We start from the raw sequence: 21,073 nt of genomic DNA, 5'->3' as shown, positions 1-21,073 counted from the left end.
GCATTCCCAACAGCGTTGTTACTCAGGTAAGTCTATTGTGTGTGTTTATTTTGGCTATCTTTTCATTCTGGATCTTAGTATCTGGAGAAGGAAGTATATTAACACTAGAGTTTTTAACATGGTAACTAAATAATTGATAAATTGGCTAAGAATTCCCTGAATTGTTATACCATAATGTTTTTACTGTGCCATATATATACTCCTTCCATCTTTAACATAATAGCTTATGGTTACAAGATTTACTGGGGTAGGAGTTTTAGGAGCTTAATTCAGTTCCACAGTTGGAAACAGATACTAAGAATCCACAATTCTTAAAACATTTCCCTCATGCTTTTTTATATCTTTCTGGGGTGATTTTTCCCTAACAGCATTTAGTTGCAAGCTGTGTCTATGAACTTGGCAAAGTTTTAAAGATAAACTAGGAAAAGATTTTTGAGAAGAGAGTTTGTTATGGGATTTAGTCATTTAAATACATTCCTAAAAGCTATTTTTTCCTACTCAAAACTAGACACTGGAAGGATTATTGACATCCAGGTTCAAAGAAATTACTACTTACTTATATGACTGATCCCAATTCTGAGTTCTTTTGCCACATTTCGTTCATGTAGACAATTTGGCTGGGAGAAGACTTGCCCCGTACATTAGCAATCCCATAGGCAGAATGAGGACCCTTAGAACAATGCCTGTCAAGCTTTTTTAATCCTAGCCTTTTAGCTGAGTCATCCTTTTTAGGTCAATAAATTTTACTTTCTAGTGGAATAATAATAATTAATTGTCATGGTATAAGCATTTTTTGGGAAGAGCAATGTGGATGGTTCCTAATTGAGTCACAAAAAATATACGTGTCATAAAGTCTAGACTAATTAGAAAACTGTAGGCCTCAAATCCTAGTGATGTAATTGTATCAGTATATTCTCTACGGTTATAATAAAATAAAAACTAAATTGATAATGATGAGCTAAACTTAATGGTAATTTTTATTAAAAGACAAGAATAATGACAATTGGAAATGAAGATCAACTAACGACAGCACAGTTTCACTGATGGCAAGCGCCCCTTTGAAAATTACAGACTTCTAGGTTTTGAGTATGCATATGTGGTAGGAGCTTGCAGCATTGCCAGTTGCAGCAACCAGACATACTAGTTGAATACAAATTGAAGTTTTTCGTACATTCTAGTAAAGTGCTCATTTTTACAACTGTTGATCACTAGCTTAATAGTTTATTCATGAGTAGCTTTATGGATTAAAGGAAGGTCATGCTTTCTAAATAGTTTATAGTCCTTCAAGAGGCTTGGCCCTTTCTTAGAAAATCATTGCTTTAGAAGGCTGATTTGGTAATCACTGAACTTCTCATGAGCATTGTTTCCCTAGCTGTGTTGGGAAATTTTTGAAGAGCAGAGCTTAGATAGAATTTAGTGGGTTTCTTTACCTCAGGGCATTTTGTAGTCTTTGATATGCTAATATATATATTTAATCTGGTTGGTAATAAAGTATACAGTTTCCCAGCCCCATTTATCACAAATGCTGCCTTGGAGGACTGCATCTTGTTTTTAGGTTCAGCCTTGAGAACAGATTCAGAAGGCAGCAATAAGAAAGGAACACACAAAAAATTGAAAATACAGCATATATATGAAGCATACATGATTTACGTGTGTTAATTTTGGGTGAAGCTATATGTTGTGAATATGTAGTGTTCAGGGTAAACATAGTACGTTTTTCTGTAACATCAGTTTTACTCAGTAATTTGAAATATTTTAATATAAATCTTTAGGTATATTATGAAGTCAAATTTTATAAATTTTTAAGCAAAAAAGATACTGTAATTCTGTTGTTATGAAAGTTTGAAAAGCTCTATCTTTAGTAGTACACTTAAAATATTAGTATATCTTTGCATATTGGAATATTATGTTTCACTTCTTTGAGTCTGAAAGTATTAGGATCAAAATTTCATGTCTTAAAATGAAAACGTTTTTATTAAGGGAAAATGTGATCAAACACAATAGTTTACCGAAAAAAAGAGTCATGTATGACTTATGGGAATTACTTTATTTAAAAAACTGTTTTCTTCCCCTACAGGGAAATTGAATACATGTTTTTGCAAGCAGCAGACTTTTTTCCCCTTCAATTTCACTAACTTAACTAATTGTTAGAACTATTTACTTTTTTGTTATTTTGTATGCTTCTTCCTATTTATTATTCAGTATTATCAAGCTGTGTGTTAACAAGAACACAGCCCACCTTCTGTAGGCTTTATAGTAGAGAAGTTACCCTACTGGTTCTAGCCTGAAGGACAGAAACAGAAACAAAGGAAAATGTATATTATTGAACAATTTGTTTTCTGATCAGCAGATAATTTTAGTGCTACAAAACTGACATTTTCTCTCTGATAGAGTAGAATTTAAGATTTTTTTATGTTTGATTTTTACATCACTCAGAAATTCTGAATCTTTTTTTCTCAATGTGTAACATTCCCAGGATGGTAAGATCCTAGAAGCATTTTAACTCTTGTCAAAGTGCCGTGCTTATGGAGCAGCATCAGTATATGAAACATTTGTACAGTGTCCTAAGAACTAATGAACGTCTTTAGATTCCTCACTACCAAGAAATGCCTTAGGGAAGTATTGGGGAAAATAGGATATAGACAGTTAAATATTGGTAAATCAGTGCTTGTGTAGGCAAACAGAGTGGCCATTATATCTACTTCAATGGGTACTTACAACAGGGTTGGACACTGGCATCTTTTATTGAAAAAAGAAATGTTAATCAAGATGCTACAGCTGATCTTTATTTGTGGAAAATGCTCAGTAAGCCTTAATTTATGAGAAAGGAAAAAGGAACCTACTGTTCTTATCAGCTTGACTACACTAAACAGTTTGTACACTCTGGGTTTGCATTTTGGTTCTGCATTTTGTTGCTTATAGCTTTCTTTCAGATGAGGTTTTCTTTTTTGAGATAGAGTTTCGCCCTGTTGCCCAGGCTGGACTCAAACTCTTTGCCTCATGCAATTCTTCTGTCTTAGCCTCCCAAGTAGCTGGGACCACGGTTGTGTGCCATAGTGCCTGGCTCAGAGGATGTATTCTTTGATATTGAGAGTGTCTTAGTCCATTTGTGTTGATCTAAAGGAATACCTGAGGCTGGGTAATTTATAAAGAAAAGAGGTTTATTTGGCTCACAGTTCTGCAGGCTGTACAAGAAGCATGGCATCAAAATCTGCTTCTGGCGAGGGCCTTAGGAGGCTTCCACTCCTGGTGTAAGGTCAAGGGGAGCAGGCATCACACAGAGAGGAAGAAGCAAGAGAGAGAAAGAGGAGGAGCTGCAGCCAGGTCTTACGGCTGAGAACTAAGCCAGTTCTCACAAAGAGTGAGAACTCACTCCTGCAAGAGTGGCACCAAACCATTCATGAAGAATCTGCCCCCATGACCCAAACAACTCCCATCAGGCCCCACCTCCAACATTGGAAATCAAATTTCGACATGAGACTTGGTGGGACCAAACAAACCATATCTAAACCATAGCAGTCTTAAAACATTGAGTGACGATTGCAGTTACCAAAATATGGTAGAAAAAACACTAGATCATTGGTTCCCAATATGTTTCAGATGGGTTTATCGGAAAATCTTAGTGAATATACTTAGCTTCTTCATAGTGTAACTTCTGTAAAACAAGTTGTCTTGCTTTTGACTAGAGGTGTGTCAACTCCATATGGTAGTGTTGCAGAACTTTGCTCCTTAGTTCAGCTAAAACTGGGTTTGGGAGTTCATAGTTAATTGAACATGGGAATGTGAAATTCTTATTCAGTAGATGAGGTTATTGGGTAGACAAAATATTTCAAAGTATGAAGTCAATGAATCCATATTTAAAATGGATTTTGAGTGGCTAAAAAAATATGTAGTAAGAAACTACTCTTTGTTGTAGTGTAGTCCTGTGAAATAGGTTCAACATAGGTTGCTGGTTGAAGTCTCAAGAGTAACAGACAGTTATTTCCTCTTTGTGACAAACTGTATTTTCTAAAGATGATTACAATAGTATTTTCCATCGCACATGTGTGAGCTTCTGCAGACCCTAACTGTTCTCATTCTGAGGTGGGATTTAAGTCCCTTGTACTTGGGCAGTCTTGTGAATCACTTGTAGCCAATAGAATGTGGCAAAAAGTTACACTGTGTGACTTCCAAGGCTAGGTCAGAAAAGGCGAGACAGCTTTTGCCTAGCTCACAAGAATGCTGGTCTTTAAGACATTAGCAGCTTTGTAAGCATCGGACTAGTCTGAGATCCCCATGCTGAAAGGAGCCCAAACTATCTCATTGTGAAAATAGAAGAGGCTAAGTCCTAGAGCTAGTACCGCTCAGCCAGACTTGCTTAGCTGACCCCTTCCCAAATTCCTAACTCATAAAAATTGTGAAAGAGAATAAAATGGTGGTTGTTTTAAAATGCTAAGTTTCAGAGTGATGTTGTTATACAGTGATAGGTAACCAGAATACTACTGTCCATTCAATACTACTTTCCCATCCATCCTTTCAAATTCTGTGCTTTTTTTTATATATTGTTGTATGAAGTTTTTGAACAAAGTATTGTTGTATGAAGTTTTTGAACAAAATAGTGGGCAAGAGTTTCTCTGAGTTTGTGACAGAATTATATTCTGTGCTCTTCTTCTCTTATAGTCTTTTCTACAAAGTAATACGACCCAAACCTCATACCTGCATATCTTAATGGGCTTTCCTTTTAGACATACAGATTTTTAAAAATATATACCTTGAAAAAGGCTATAGGTCATGTCATCCTTTTGCATTCAGCCTCTGGGATATCTGTATTTCTAAAGCCTGACATTAATGTGTTGCTTCGTTTATGAAGATACTGTATCAAACAGGCATTTATTGTCCATTTTACAGTGTTGTGCACAGTAACAGTAGTAACGAAATCATAGACAATGAATTTTTAGACTGTACTGCTTTCTGATTGATGTCTTTCTCATTTATGCTTCATTTTTCTGAATGTTTGTGGAATATTGGAAATCATTGTTTAGAACAGAGATTGGGAAACTATGGCCTGCAAACTGTCTTGTTTTTCTAAAGTTTTATTGGAACACAGACACACCCATTCATTTATTTATCATCCATGGCTGCTTTTTTGGTACTGTGGCAGAGCCAAGAAGTTGTTGCTGAGATTGTATGGGTTACAAAGTGGAAAATACTTGTTACTTGGCCCTTTACAGAAACCTTTGTCAACTCCTGGTTTAGACTATTTCTTAATTGATTATCTTTTTACTTTTTTAGTCCTTTACTTTTGAGGCAGGGTCTCACTCTGTCACTGCTCTGTGAGAGCAGTGGCGTAATTTTAGCTAACTGTAGTCTCGACCTCCTGGGCTCAAGTGATCCTCCCACTTCAGCCTCCCAAGTAGGTCAAATCACAGGTGTGCACCACTACGCCTGGCTAGTTTTTGTATTTTTTTTCCAAGATGGGGTGTTGCTTTGTTGCCAAGGCTGGTGTCAAACTCGTGGGCTCAAGCAATCTGCCTCCCTTATCCTCCCAAAGTGCTGGGATTATAGGCATGAGCCACTGCACCCAGGCAGTTCCCCCTTTTAAAGGATATTTGAAGTTATTTTTCTTTTATTTTTTAAGTCATGCAATCTAATGAATATTAAAAGATTATTTAACTTAACTTTCTGTCTGCTGCTTGAATTTTTTTCAGTACTCCTACCATGTGGTCCTCTAGCTGAAAGGGATATGATAATGAGATAAGCAAAATTAATTAAAGAAATAATGACAGCTGGGTGTGGTGGCTCATGCCTGTAATCCCAGCACTTTGGGAGGCCAAGGCCGATAGATCACTTGAAGTCAGGAGTTCAAGACCAGCCTGGACAACATGGGGAAACCTCATCTCTACTAAAAATACAAAAATTAGCCCGGCCTGCTGGTGGGTGCCTGTAATTCCAGTTACTCGGGAGGCTGAGGTACGAGAATCACTTGAACCTGGGAGGTAGAGGTTGCGGTGAGCTGAGCTCACACCACTTCCCTCCAGCCTGGGCAACAGAGTGAGACTTAGTCTCAAAAAAAAAAAAAAGAATTAATGACAAAGCAGCATTGGATATGGCTGTGTTAAGCACAGGAATTGTACCTGATTGGGAGTAAAAAAATGAAAACATAGGTGAAATATTAGTATTATGTTCTTTGTCCATTTGCTCCCCCTACTGTCTCTCCATTGGTAGGTTTTTGTTTTTTTAAACAATTTTTCATAGAGATGGGGTCTAGTGATGTTGCCCACACTGATCTTGAACTCTGGTCTCAAGTGATCCTCCCGCCTGGGCTCCCAGAGTGCTGGGATTACAGGCGTGAGCTCCCAGAGTGCTGGGATTACAGCTCCATTGGTAGGTTTTGACTTTGAATTTGTTTACTTGCAGAAGGCACAGAAGAGCCAATTTTAATAGAAAAACAGGTAAATGGGCTGGACTTTCAGGTATAGATATAGGTGGTAGATTTTTTTAGGTAGCTGTATTGATTGGTTAGATATTCAATTTGAGACTTTCCATTTCAGTACTTAGTTGCCCTAAATAAATTTGTAGCAGCTAAAACATGGAACTAAGACTTCTTATAAATATACCTGTTGTCAGTTACTGGGTTTGTACAATAAATGATGGTACAGAAAGATGCATGCAAGTAGAGCCAGTCTAGACTTGACTGCAGTACTGTATTGGGTATTGTACTATATTTTATATTCTGTGCACTTCATTGCTTTGTGAACATGGTGAACATTGTGAACAAGGTGAATCTTGCAGGAGATAGAAGAAGGTACATGCAATCCCCAAATCAACATTATCTTGAGAGGGAAAATAATTTTTCACATTCCATTCAGGAAATCCATCCTGTTTCATAGCATCCATAACAAAAATGCTATGAGATGGAGTTAGGTGGATTGAGTGTTTATCTGTATTTTAAAGATAAATTGTAGACCCAAACAGGTAAGCAAGCTCATCGGCAAGGTAAACAGGTGAGTTTAGGTTTTTTTTTTGAGATGGAGTTTCACTCTTGTTACCCAGGCTGGAGTGCAATGGTGCGATCTCGGCTCACCGCAACCTCCACCTCCTGGGTTCAGGCAATTCTCCTGCCTCAGCCTCCTGAGTAGCTGGGATTACAGGCATGCACCACCATGCCCAGCTAATTTTTTGTATTTTTAGTAGAGACGGGGTTTCACCATGTTGACCAGGATGGTCTCGATCTCTTTACCACGTGATCCACCTGCCTCGGCCTCCCAAAGTGCTGAGATTACGAGTTTAGATTTTAACCCAAACCTGCTAGACTCAGAGTCCCAGGGATTTCCACTGTGTCTTGACACTGGGTTATCTGAAAGGCTTGTTTCAATAAAGGGCCTACCTTATTTAGCAAGGGGCAGTTTATAAGCTGGGCCTCATTTCATTCAGTATTGAAAATGTTTTTACTAAAGATTTAGTTTCATAATAGCTCACTATTCTGTGCACTTTATTGCTTTGTGAACATGGTAAACATTTTAAGTTTAATGCATTTAAGTTCTAGTATATATTTTCAAACTTAAGTGATCCATAGGATTACCTTGGTATAGGTATTTGTAGAAACATGTTTGAATTTATTATTAGTCTTAAGCAAGACCCCAAAGCATCTTGTCTTCTAACCTTACCTTATTACCTCTACTGCCCTGGGTTTTTTTGTTTCTACTATTTCAATAAAGGATACTGTCTCTAGGTAAGATCTCTCCATGGGTTAGGTAGGGTGGGGTTGGAAATGAGTCCACTGATCTTTGATATGTGCTTCTTACCTGAAAATGTTGTCTTTTTATTCAAATTGATAGTGTCAATAACTAAATCCACCTAGAAGATTGTCTACTGAGTAGCGTTCTAAGATTGACAGTAGACTACTTGTCTTTTCTCCCTCTTGTTGGCTGCCTCTGGAAATGGCTCTCAGGGAAATCCTGGTAAAGTCTAATTGCCTTTGGATTTTAACTACCTGAATTTTTTTTTTTTTAATGCAAGGTCTTACATATTTATTATTGAACCCAGCCAACCAGTGCCTTCATAGCACATACAGAGAGAAAAAAAAAAATACATTCCCAATAAAACATGTCCAGCTGTCTAAATAGTGGTGACATTTTTCAGCTCAATATGGGAACACAGTCATGACCTTGACGTAGCATAAATATGTGTGCCATCTCATGTGCAATTCCTTACAGACCCAGTTTGGTTCTTCTCCAATGTCTCGTTTTGGAGTTGCACCTGATTTTATTACCAGTTTTCAACTAAATCCACTGGGAATGGGACGATTTTTGCTTTCATTTCTTGGCCAGGAAATGCTTAATCCTGAAAGTCTTGTGAGAAGACATGGTGAGAAGCTGAGGTCAAGCACACAGAATGATGGTAGAGAAAGGAAGAGAGAGCCTGAATTTTTTTAACAGTAAAATTTCTATACTGAGTTGCTCATTTGACCCATCAACTTATAATGCAATGATGTCATGTTTAAGGATTCTTCAGCAAGAGTTTGTGTTATTTCATGTTAAAATTTTCTGTGGAGCAGATTCTTGTCTATTGTATGCAGTTGGTAAAAGCTGAGGCTTTGTAGTGAAGACTGCTCTTGTTTCTTCCTGTCGTGAGTCATACAACTTAGAACTGTGTAGGACCTTCCAGATCATCTATTCTAACCTTTACATTTTCTCTGAACTTTTCTTCTAGTGTTGTGCACTCAGTTCTCATTGATGAATTGATTCCTTGACCTTTCTGAAGTACAAGTAAAAACTTTTTGTGCATTCTATAAATGTGGGATTTAGTTAGAAGATTTAGTTCCAATTTGACTCTACCCATATATGTGTGCTGAGGGACCTTAGACAAGAAAAGTCATTAAGGATACTTGTGGAAAATAGTATATGAAGGCATGAGAGAGAGACAGTTTGTGTTAAATAAATTTTTCTTTCCCTTTCTTCCCTTAACTATATATTTTTCTCATCACTGGTGAGTCTTCTTTAAAACTTCATTCTTGGCTGGGTGCTGTGGCTCACACCTGTAATTCCAGCACTTTGGGAGGCCGAGGCGGACAGATCACCTGAGGTTGGGAGTTTGAGACCAGCCTGACCAACATGGAGAAACCCCGTCTCTACGAAACTAAAAATTAGCTGGGCGTGGTGGCACATGCCTGTAATCCCAGCTACTCAGGAGGCTGAGGCAGGAGAATCGCTTGAACCCGGGAGATGGAGGTTGCAGTGAGCCAAGATTGTGCCATTGCACTCCAACCTGGGCAACAAGAGCAAAACTCTGTCTCAAAAACAAAACAAAACAAAAAAAACCTTCATTTTTATTCTACCTGGCTGGCCCATGGAATTTCCTCTCATTTCCTTTCCCCATACCCCACTTCTTATATACTCGTTCATATTTGACTTACTGCTTAGCAAGTATCAGAAATAAACAGCTGACATTTTGTTAAAAGTTTTAATTAATTTGAGTTGTTTTAAATTCTAATACAGACAAAGGAATTCTCATTTCTTGGCACCAAAAACCTGCCTTTTTAAGAAACTGGTAAATTTTTTGTGCTTTTAAAAAAACGACTAGTCAAATGCAATAGTGAGAAAAAGGGAAAGAGTAGAACAGAGTTCAGTCTGTAACTGTGAACAATCAGTTGTGGTAACTCACTATCTTCAGACCAGCTTTATACTTTTCTGATTATTGGAATATGCCAATTTCTCAGTTAAAATGCTTTATCTATTTAAAAAACTCTTTAATACAGTTGAAAATAAGAGGATCCTGTCTTTAATTACTTAAAAGTTTCTAAAACTAATGAAACAACATGATTAGCCTTCCATTAATATTAGAGCATTTATTAAGAGAATACAATCATGTTTCAAAAGTGCAGGTTTATTTTGGGTAGGCTGTTACCTTAGAAGTTCTCTGTGGTTCTCCACTTGTGGTCATTTCAGGTTCTTTTGGCCCATGAGACCCGGGTGTTCTCCTTTTGCAAATGAGGAAACAGCTTCAGAGTAGTAGTGTTATCTTAGGATCTCATAGCTGCTAAGTGGCAGAGTTTGGACTTGAACTCCCAGCAAGTAAATATATCTTAAGTAGCATTGTAATATGTTTCTCTTAATGCACTTATAAATGCAAATATATGATAATTTTTTTTACAGCCACTAGGAAAACCCACTTTGCAAGTAAGCCTAAGTGAATTCCTTAAAAGTAATGGTGATGTGGCCGGACGCAGTGGCTCACACCTGTAATCCCAGCACTTTGGGAGGCCAAGGTGGGTGGATCATGAGGTCAAGAGATCGAGACTATCCTGGTCAACATGGTGAAACCCCGTCTCTACTAAAAATACAAAAAATTGGCTGGGCATGGTGGCGCGTGCCTGCAATCCCAGCTACTCAGGAGGCTGAGATAGGAGAATTGCCTGAACCCAGGAGGTGGAGGTTGTGGTGAGCGGAGATCGTGCCATTGCACTCCAGCCTGGGTAACAAGAGCGAAACGCCATCTGGAAAAAAAAAAAAAAGTAATGGTGATGTATGGTACTCATCATTTTGCTGGTCTTCAGAAAGATTTCTGCTTCTTTGACTTGAGTCAAAGGAAAAGGTGTGTTTTGAAGAAAATAGCTAGCTACTACTGCTAGGTGATATTTCCTAAAGCAGCTCAAGAACAGTGAAAATAAATATGAATCCCTTTCACAGTCCTGTTGTCCCCTTCCCCAAGTTCATGGGAATGCTAATGCTGTGGCTTTTCTCATATTGCAGTGGTGCAGCTACTTTTCAACAGATGATAGAGCTTGTAGATTCTTGCTGTGTAGTAAGAATACGAACAGCATGGTCTGGAAGGATTGGCAGCGTTCCTTTCATGGCTTTTCGTTTTTTAGTTGCTTCTAGCCACTCTGGTAGGACTGTGGAAGATAGGACAAGTCTGAACTTCCCTTAAGAACTCTCATTTTTATTGGCTTTGCCAATAAGTTTGTAGGGTAAAGTGTATTGGTTGGATGGAGAAGCCAAGAAAACATTTCTTTTAAAATTAGTGCAGCCTTCCTTTGAGCCAGAGGCAGAGTTTAAAAATATTTAGTGCTTGTAGAGCAAAAGAAACTATCATCAGAGTAACAGGCAATCTACAGACTGGGAAAAATTTTTGCAATCTGTCCGTCTGACAAAGGGCTAATATTCAGAATCTACGAAGAACTTAAACAAATTTACAAGGAAAAAACAACTCCATAAAAAGTGGGCAAAGAATATGAACAGACATTTTTCAAAAGAAGGCATTTATGTAGCCAACAAACAAATGAAAAAAAGTTCATCATCACTGGTCATTAGAAAAGTGCAAATCAAAACCACAATGAGATACCATCTCATACCAGTTAGAATGGCGATCATTAAAAAGTCAGGAAACAACAGATGCTGGAGAGGATGTGGAGAAATAGGAATGCTTTTACCCTGTTGGTGGTAGTGTAAATTAGTTCAACCATTGTGGAAGACAGTGTGGTGATTCCTCAAGGATCTAGAATTAGAAATACCATTTGACCCAGTAATCAAATTACTGGGTATATATATGCCACACAATAAACATACGTGTGCATGTGTCTTTATAATAGAATGTTCACAATAGCACAGACTTGAACCAACCCAAATGCCCATCAATAATAGACTGGTTAAAGAAAATGTGGCACATACATACCGTTGAATACTATGCAGCCATAAAAAGGGATGAGTTCATGTCCTTTGCAGGGACATGGATGAAGCTGGAAAACATCATTCTCAGCAAAGTAACACAAGAACAGAAAACCAAACACCACATGTTCTCACTCATAAGTGGGAGTTGAACAATGAGAACACATGGACACAGGGAGGAGAACATCACACACCAGGGCCTGTGGAGTGGGAGGCGCCTTGGGGAGGGATAGCATTAGGAGAAATACCTAATGTAGATGACAGGTTGATAGGTGCAGCAAACCACCATGGCACTTGTATACCTATGCAATAGTCCTGCACGTGCTGTACATGTACTCCAGAATTTAAAGTATAACAATTTTCAAAAAATATTTAGTGCTTGAAAAGGTTTGAGTGGCATTGTGCTAAGTTGTGGGAATTGTTTTTTTTCTAGGAGGGAAACTTGTAAATTATCATAGTAGTATAAAATCACTTGTTAATAGCTTTAAGTTATTGCCTGAAACTGATAAGAAACCACTTCATTCTACAATCTAGTACAATCTAGTACAATCTACTTCCATTCTAGCAAGCAATCTTTATTCTGTTAAGCTTGAGGAGAATTGCGTTCGGTAAAAAACGTCTGCTATTTGGTGGTGATAGATTAGCTGTTGGGGCTTTGGTAGGGCAAATGTTTTGATAACCGAAGGAAGTACATTGTTTTGTTTTCTGTTTTTTGGTTTTTGTTTTTTAGGGTTGAACTGATCACATATTCAGGCTCTAAATTCTCAATTGTTAGAGGGAAAACTGCTTAATATATTTTCCTGTCTTACATGCATATGTACACCTATGAAAAACTTTCTAGTGCCTGGTACCTAGTAAGTCCTTAATAAATATTTGTTGAATAAATTTTTACATTAAAAAAAATAAAGCTCAAAGAATTAGATAGCTCTTCTAGGTACGTTCTCAGTATACTATTTAATATATATTAAGTGTGTAATTGTCATTAATATCTACTTGTTAAAAAGTATATTTATGCAGAATTATTCATCATATCTTCCATATGAGGTTATTGACAGCAAACCTTTTTTTTTTTTTTTTTAAGAGATGGGGTCTGCTGTGTTGCCCAGGCTGACCTTGACCTCCCGGGCTCAAGCAGTCCCTCTGCCTCACCCTTCAGAAGGGACTATTCATTTGAACTTTAATGCTCTTTAGTTTTAATTAGACTTTTTGTCATTGAAATATTGAAATAGAATAGATTATAATGAAGGTAACCATATAGTTTATTTTGCAAACTGAGACACTTCTGAGAAAATCAAAATTAAGTGGGAGCAGCATATATAAACCAGGCTTGTTCCAGGCAAACTAGGACATATGGTCACCTTGTTTGTTTTTATTTTTCAAAGTAAATATTTTATCAAAATATAATAAATTCAGAAAGTCCATACATTCTAACTGGACAGCTTGATGGATTTTTAAAAAATAAGCTGCCCAGATCAAGAAATAGAACATCACCAGTATCCCAGAAGTCTTCTTCATCTTCCCTTCTAGTCACTGCCTCTTCTTCCCTGCAAGGTAACCATTGTTTTGACTTTCAGTCATAGATGAGTTTTGCCTAGTTTGAACTTTATATAAATGGCATCATATAGTAGTACACACTTTTTTATCTGGCCTTACTGGTTCAGTGCTCCCTTTGTGAGATCCCTCCACATTGTGTTTAGCAATCGTTCCTTCATTTTTATTGTTTTTAAATATTTCATCATGTGCATATACCACAGTGTATATGCTATACTATTTCATGAACACTTGAGTTTTATTTTGGGCCAACAGGAATGGTGCTGCTATAACCATACTTGCTTGTTCTTTTGGTGAACATATGTACTCATTTCTATTGGGTATGTAATTAGGAGTGGAATTACTAGGTCATATGATATGTGAATGTTCAGCTTTAGCAAGCAGTACCACCTTTCATAAGTATTATATCAACCTGTACTTCCTCCAGCAGTAAGATGTGAGTTCCATTTATTCTGCACCCTTATTCTGAGGGTCAATGTAGTGGTATCACATAGGGGTTTTAACTTGATAACTAATGAAGTTGAGCCCCTTTTCATGTGCTAATTGGTCATTTTGATCCTCTTTTTCTTTTTTTTTGAGTCAGAGTCTTGCTCTGTCGGCAAGGCTGGAGTGCAGTTGCAGGATCTCAGCTCACTGCAACCTGTCTTCCGGGTTCAAGCAGTTCACCTGCCTCAGCCTCCCAAGTAGCTGGGATTACAAACATGTGCCACCACATCTGGCTAATTTTTGAATTTTGGCCAGGCTGTTCTCGAACTCCTGACCTCAGGTAATCTACCTGCCTCGGCTCCCCAAAGTGCTGGGATTATAGACATGAGCCACTGCGCCTGGCCTGATCCTCTTTTGTAATGTCCATTCGTATACTCTCTTTCCTCCTTTGTTCAAGCCTTGCCCATTTTTCTATTGGTTCATCTCTTACTGATTTGTAATTTACATATTTACACATTCTCGATATTAATGTTTTCATTATATATATAAATTACAAATGTATTTTATTCTGGTTTCCTTTTTATTAATGTCTGGGGATAAACTTAATTTTAGTGTCATCCAGTTTGTCAATATTTTCCTTTTTATGGTCTATTTAATAAATGTCTGCATGAAACTCATGGAAATGGTCCTCTTCTATCATCTTGTAGAAACATAATTGTTTTACCTTTCATGTTTAGATCTCCATTTTATCTGAATTTCTGTGTATAGTGTGAGGTAGAGGTCAAAATTTAATTTTTTTATATGGGTAATTGATGCTGCACCATTCTCTTCTTGTCCCAATACCACATTCCTGTAGCTTTATAATACATCTCAATATATGATAATGTAAGTTCTCCATCTTTGTTATTTATGTTCATCCTAGCTAATCTTGGCCTTTTGTATTTCCATAAACAGTTTAAAATCTCAGTTTCCATATTAAAAAAAACAGCTTAGATTTTGATTGAGATTTTATTGACTCTAAGGATAGTAAGTTGACATCTTCAGTCTTCCAATCTAGGAATATGTCTCCACTTATTTAGGTGTTGTTTAATTTCTGTCAGGATTTAGTAGGTTTTAGAATAGAGGTCTTATATATCTTTTCTATCCCTTTCCAATTCTTGGTGGTTTTTAAAAAAAATGATTTATTGAGATGAGATTCACATAATATAAAGTAACGATTTGTCTCAGTCTGTTTTGTGCTGTTATAACAAAATATCTTAGACTAGGTAATCTGTAAAGAACGGAAATTTATTTCTCACCATAACAGAGGCTGGGAAGTTCAAGATCAAAATGTACTGGTAGGTTCAGTTATCTGGTGAGAGCTGCTCCCTTCTTCTAAGATGGCACATTGTTGCTGAATCCTCCAGAGGGGAAGGAACATTGTGTCCTCACCTGGCAGGAAGAAAGGCAAGAGAACAAACTAGTCCAATGTTGAGTGAAGCCACTTTTATGAGGGCCTTAATCCCATTAATGAGGAAGGAGCCCTCCTTCCCCGATCACCTCTTAAAGACCCATCCTCTTAATAGTATCACATTGGCAACACCTGAATTTTGAAGGGGACATATTGAAATCATAGTACCATTACAGCAAGCATTTCAGTGGCATTTAGTACATTCAGTGTTGTGCAACTGCCACCTCTATCTAGTTCCAAAACATTTCATCATTCAAAAGTAAAACTCCTTAAGCAGTTTCTCTGTACTCCCTATTCCCCTATGCCACAGGCACAGGCAACCACCAGTTTGCATTCTGTCTCTGTAGATTTATCTGTTTTGGATATTTCATATGAAAGGAATCATACGATATATGACCTTTTGTGCCTGATTTCTTTCACATGATATGTTTTTGATGTTCATCCATATTGTAGTAAGTATCAGAACTTTATTCTTTTTTATGGCTCAGTAGTATTCCATTGTATGTATATGCCATAATTTGTTTATTCATTTGTTGATTAACATGTGGGCTGTTTGTGCTATTTGGTTATTGTGAGCAGTGCTGCTGTAGATGGAATATCCCTAATCCAAAAAATCTGAAATTCAGAATGCTCCAAAATTCAAAACATTTGGCTGGGTGTGGTGGCTCATGCCTATTATCCCAGCACTTTGGGAAGCCAAGGTGGGTGGATCACTTGAGGTCAAGAGTTCAAGACCAGCCTAGCCAACATGGAGAAAGCCCATCTCTACTAAAAATACAAAAATTAGCCAGGCATGCTGGCAGGCACCCGTAGTCCCAGTTACTTAGAGGCTGAGGCAGGAGAATCACTTGAACCCAGGAGCTGGAGGTTGCAGTGAGCTGAAATCACATCACTGCACTTCAGCCTGGGTGACAGAGTCAGACTGTCTCCAAAAAAAAAAAAAAAAAAAAAAAAAAACCCTTTTAAGTACAACATGATGCTCAAAGGAAATGCTCATTGGAGCATTTTGGATTTCAGATTAGGGATGTTCAACCAGTAAGCATAATGCTAATATTCCAAATTTGAAAAAAATCTGAAATGTGAAACACTTCTGGTCCAAAGCATTTCGGATAAGGGATACTTAACCTGTATAAACCTGTGTCAACTTGTTTGAGTACCTGTTTTCAATTCTTTAGTGTGTTTACCTAGGAGTGAAATTGCTGGGTCATGTGATAATTCTGTTTAACTTTTTAAGGAACTGCCAAACATTTTTCCACAGCAGCTGAGCCATTTTACAGTCCTACCAACAGTGTATGACTGTTCTGATTTTTTAAAGTCTTCACCAACACTTATTTTTTTCTGTAATTTTGGTGTTTTATAGTGTTTTAAGTGGTATAATTTTAAGTTTAAAAAATTTCACTATTTGTTGTTGGTATATAGAAATACATTTTTCCTTCGTATAAACCTTGAATCTGGTGACCTTCTTAAATTCATGTGGGGGCTGTTAATTTTAATAGTCTGTTTATTTATTGGATTTTGTACTTACACCTGAGTTTCTAATTTCTGAATGCTTTCATATTATTTGTTTCCTTTTTTACTAATTATATTATGGATGCAGCATTTTTGTGAACAACTTGGAGAATATAGGAATTTAAGTTCAACTTGGAGAATATAGGAATTTAAGTTTTCTTAAAATTTTTCCTTACCTTAATTTCCCTTGCAGTTGGTTCTATTGCTTTTCATTTTGGTCTTTCTTTATTTTGTGTGTAGTTTTTAAATATCTGGTGATCTGTGGTTATTTATTCGTATTTATAATGGAGTAGGGTGGTTGGTTTTGATAGCTGATACTAGCTTCCTCTAGTTTTTGAGGTCTGTTTTCTCAAAAGAGCTTTTCCACAGATGGTATGATTGAGAGCTCTGAATGAGTTTCCTTTAAGGCAGGGCTATCCAAGTTTTTGGCTTCTCTGGGCCACATGGGAAGAATTGTCTTGGGCCACACATAAAATAACACTAACAATAGCTGATGAGCTAAAAAAAAAATCTAATGATGTTTTAAGCAAGTTTATGAATTTGTGTTGGGCTGCATTCAAAGCCGTCCTGGGCTACGGGTTGGACGAGCTTGTATTAAGGACCAGCAATAGAGAGGCTGAGGACCTAAAATGTATTCTGAGCGCTATAAATGCTTTTTCCTTTTGGTGGTTTTTGTTTGTTCTCTCCTGATCCCCTGCCTCTCCTACCTCCATTTGGGGATGTTTGAAGCAACCCTCAGGCTCAATTCTACTTCTTTTTTTCGTCCCTATTACCCATGCTGGATGCTCTTCTCAAGCAGATCTGGATAGTAAGTCTGGGAGCCAAAGTTTATACAGAAAGTGAGACTGCCATGAGTAGCTCTGCTGTTCTGTGAGCAATCTTTTAATTACCTTGATTTCCTTATGCTTTAGTCGAGTTTCTTGATCCTGACGTTGGTGTTTTCCACCAGGTTCCATTTAGGGGATTAGTAAAAAGAGTTCTTGCCTCAATACGGTCCTTTCCTGTGCTTGTTTTGCTTGGGTTGTTGTTTCTTCTGCTATGGCTATTCTACCAATTCAGTCTTGTCTGTTTCTTCTAGAAATTCTTCTCTCATTTTTTCTTTCTTCCTTTTTGTTTGGCTTAGCTAATGGAGCTTTTTTTCCAGATTGTTATGAATATATATTTTTTTTAATTATGAAAAATTTAGACATAAATCACATGTATCTACTCCCCAGCTTAAATAAAACATAAATACAATTCAAGATTCTTATTCTTTTCTACTACCTTTCATGCATCTATTAATATTTTTCCATCTGTATACATTTCTAAACAATACAGAGCATTGTTTTGAATGTGTTAGAGCTTTTTGTAGTGACATAATGCATGAATTCTTCTGCACCTGTTTTTATTTTTCCATTCATTATGGTTCTTTTATTTGTTCATTTTCTTAATATATCTTTTCTGCTGTTTCAGTGGAATTTGGGTAGGGAAGGTCAGTCAGCCCATGTATTTCTTACTCTAACTTTTTAAAAAGGGAGATTTAAGCACCTTTTGGATATACTGTCACTAAGAGATATGTAATAGAAAGGACTTGGTGTTACCTCTTCTTGTTACACTTGGTGATAATAGGCGAATATGACACCTCCAGTGTTATACAAGCTAGGTAATTGAGTCTTGCTGCTGACCTGTATTTGGTGTTATAAATCTCTTTGGAGTCAGAGAAACACCATTCAGTTGTGTTTAGAGTGTAACTGAGATTGAATGAAGATTTGGGTTCTTATTTCTGAAAGGAACTTTTAGAGATCCTTTAGTACAAACTGTACCAAAGAAACTCAGGTCCAGAGAAGGTGAGTGACTTGTCTGAGGTGATCCAAGGGAAAAACACAGGGTTAAAATAAGCTATAAGACTCATTCTTCTTTCCACTTTACTATAATGAACTGGAGGTTAGAGTCCTTGCTTGTTAATGCTCAATTTTGACTTTTGCCTGCTTTTTATTTGAATGCCGAGAGATTTTTAGTATGTAAGAATGAAGGTGAATCCTTAAACTAATGCTTATTTGCCATATTTTTCTTAGGATCAAAATGGTTTCAATCCCAGAATACTATGAAGGCAAGAATGTCCTCCTCACAGGAGCTACTGGTTTTCTAGGGAAGGTGCTTCTGGAAAAGTTGCTGAGATCTTGTCCTAAGGTAAATTCAGTGTATGTTTTGGTGAGACAGAAAGCTGGACAGACACCACAAGAGCGAGTAGAAGAAATCCTTAGTGGCAAGGTAAGTGTGGAAAATAAGCATTTGGAATGGAGAAAAAAGTGTGTGCTTGTGTGTATAATTATTGTAACCATCAATAGCTTAGTATATTTCTTCAGTATTCTGAAAAAATTAGTAAAAAAAAAATTTAGTAAGTTCCTGCAGAATGGCAAGAAACAGGATATGACTTGTGAGTAACTAGGAGAAAAAAGTTTTCCTCTGTGACTGGCAAAATTGTATAATAAGCTCTAAGCCACCTTTATGGTAGGTATTTAAGGTATATTTTTAGAACATTTGAGGCAGGTTTTTTGTAATTACTAAATAGTTTAGTCTTTTGATAATAATAGTAATTAGTAGGTAGTGAGACTACCTACTTCTGTGAGACACTATGCTTTGATAAGCACCACTTACTCCCCGACAACACTATTAGGTGGTAGAGAAGTCACATATTCCCATTTGACAGATGACAGTGGGGTCATATAGAATATAAGAATATGTCATACATTTTGAGCCGTTGGAAAAATATTGCTAAGAAAAAATGGAAATGAGCTGGAGTAAAAGTATTTCACAATCATAAGTTTGTGAATTCTTTTAAAATAAATGATTTTATCTGACATTTAATAATAAATAGTAAATTGAATTAGAAAGCTATAAGCTCAGTTTTGGTGCACATAAGGCATATCTCAAGAAGGAATTTCAAGTAGAGCATTTATTTTATAATTAGAATGACACTCATTTGAATATCTACATTCTTACAGGCCTCTTAAAAAACCCCCAAGCTGTAGCAAGCCTCATTATAGCAACCAACCGGACTTTTGTCTTTGAATGAACTTCATATACCTTTATTATAGTTATTTGGCACTAATTGTCATATGACATTAGCATTTGTTTGACACCATGCAACATATATTCCTCATTATGTTGGTTTTATTTTTTAACGATGGGATGTAAGATTCTTTCTTAGAAGTTTAAAAATTATTCTTATACTTTTATAAGAATAATTTATACGTATATAATTTTACTTACGCAAATTAGACTACATTCGTCTCCCTTAATCATTTTTTTCTCTCTGATTATTTGCTGAACCCTTCTGGAATCCTTTGCTTCCCTTAAAACCTACAAGGAAGGAGTCATCAATGGGGCTATAAAACCACAAGGCTTGTTCTAAGTAAAATGCCTGTTTTCTTGCTCTCTCTGCCCTTTGTTTACTCATCTTGGCATTTTTATTATGAACCACTTGTAATTGGTATGTTTTTATTTTTCTCCTGATACTCCTGTCCCCCCAGGTGAGGGGTTATTTGTTCTTACTCATTTTTTATTTTTTAGATTATATTTATTGTGCCTGCTTAGTCCTGGGTGTTTGACTTGTTGTAGGGGATTGAATTCAGGGATAAGTAAGATACATTCCTGGCCTTTTAGACAGTTTTTAAGAGGGAAGAAGGAAGGAAGACAGAGTATCAGAAGTGTCAGGAAGAAATAGGAACAGTTATTTAAGTTGATGTGCTGGCCAGAATTGAGGGTCTGAGTAAAACGTGAAGAAGACTTGGGCATCTTCTTTGGGGTCTTCAGAGCAGTGCTTCTAAAATTTCTTCCACACTAAGCCTAAGAAATGGAATATATTTTCTACTTAAAGCCTGAAGTTTCATTAAGCTTCGATGGTTTAGCCTAAACATACAGTTGTTATTTTCAATATAAAAAAATGTTTTGTCCGCAAATATTTGACTAAACTTGATACTCCCTAAAATTATGTAATTTTTATCTTATGCCTTCAATTACCTCCTGGCATATCTTACCACTTAATTCTAAAGCCATTCATTCTCTATTATATATAGCATTGCTGGTGAGTCAATAAAAATGAGCCCTTTTTATGTCAAATAGCAGTGAGTGTGCACTTAAAGTTAGTAAGAAATTTTAGGTATTATCTACTCTGAGTTTGAAATAGGAATAAAGAACATAAGCCTAAGAGCATATACCAAATGGGACACTGACTTACATTAGGGTTTCTCAGCTTCAGCACCATTGACATTTGGGCTGGCTAGTTCTTTGTTCTGGAGGCCTGTCCTCTGCATTGTAGGGTCATCAGCAACATTCCTGGCCTCACTCCCTGTTGTAACAACCAAAAATGTTTTTAGACATCACCAAATGTCTGCTGGGGACCAGAATCACCCCTGTTTGAGAACAATGACTCATGGGAATGTCTCAGGGAACAGAAACTCCATTGGGTAACGAAGATTGATTTAAAATAGTTGATCATGGCTGGTTACAG

At 36.9% G+C, this 21,073-nt stretch overlaps 1 protein-coding gene and 1 long non-coding RNA gene across 2 annotated transcripts in view; one reads left to right on the top strand and one right to left on the bottom strand.

Annotated features, from left to right (window-relative positions):
- FAR1 (fatty acyl-CoA reductase 1) overlaps positions 1-21,073 on the top strand; it is a 64,056-nt gene that overhangs the window by 8,051 nt on the left and 34,932 nt on the right. Inside the window, exon 2 of the mRNA XM_012456608.2 lies at positions 18,636-18,831. Within this exon, the coding sequence (XP_012312031.1) occupies positions 18,643-18,831 (189 nt within the window). The 5' untranslated portion in view covers positions 18,636-18,642. The remainder of the gene's footprint in view (positions 1-18,635; positions 18,832-21,073) is intronic.
- LOC105720241 (uncharacterized) lies at positions 10,583-20,908 on the bottom strand. Its single transcript, XR_001108105.2, has 3 exons — positions 20,801-20,908; positions 14,921-15,053; positions 10,583-10,873 (listed from the first exon to the last, which is right to left on the bottom strand). It is a non-coding gene; the product is annotated as an uncharacterized LOC105720241 (long non-coding RNA).

The sequence above is a fragment of the Aotus nancymaae genome, unplaced genomic scaffold (assembly GCF_030222135.1).
Source record: "Aotus nancymaae isolate 86718 unplaced genomic scaffold, 86718_ANA_hifiasm-v0.15.2.pri h1tg000059l, whole genome shotgun sequence".
NCBI classification, from domain to species: domain Eukaryota; kingdom Metazoa; phylum Chordata; class Mammalia; order Primates; family Aotidae; genus Aotus; species Aotus nancymaae.
Note: the sequence above shows the minus strand (reverse complement) of the source record. Positions and strands in the feature narration are given on the sequence as shown.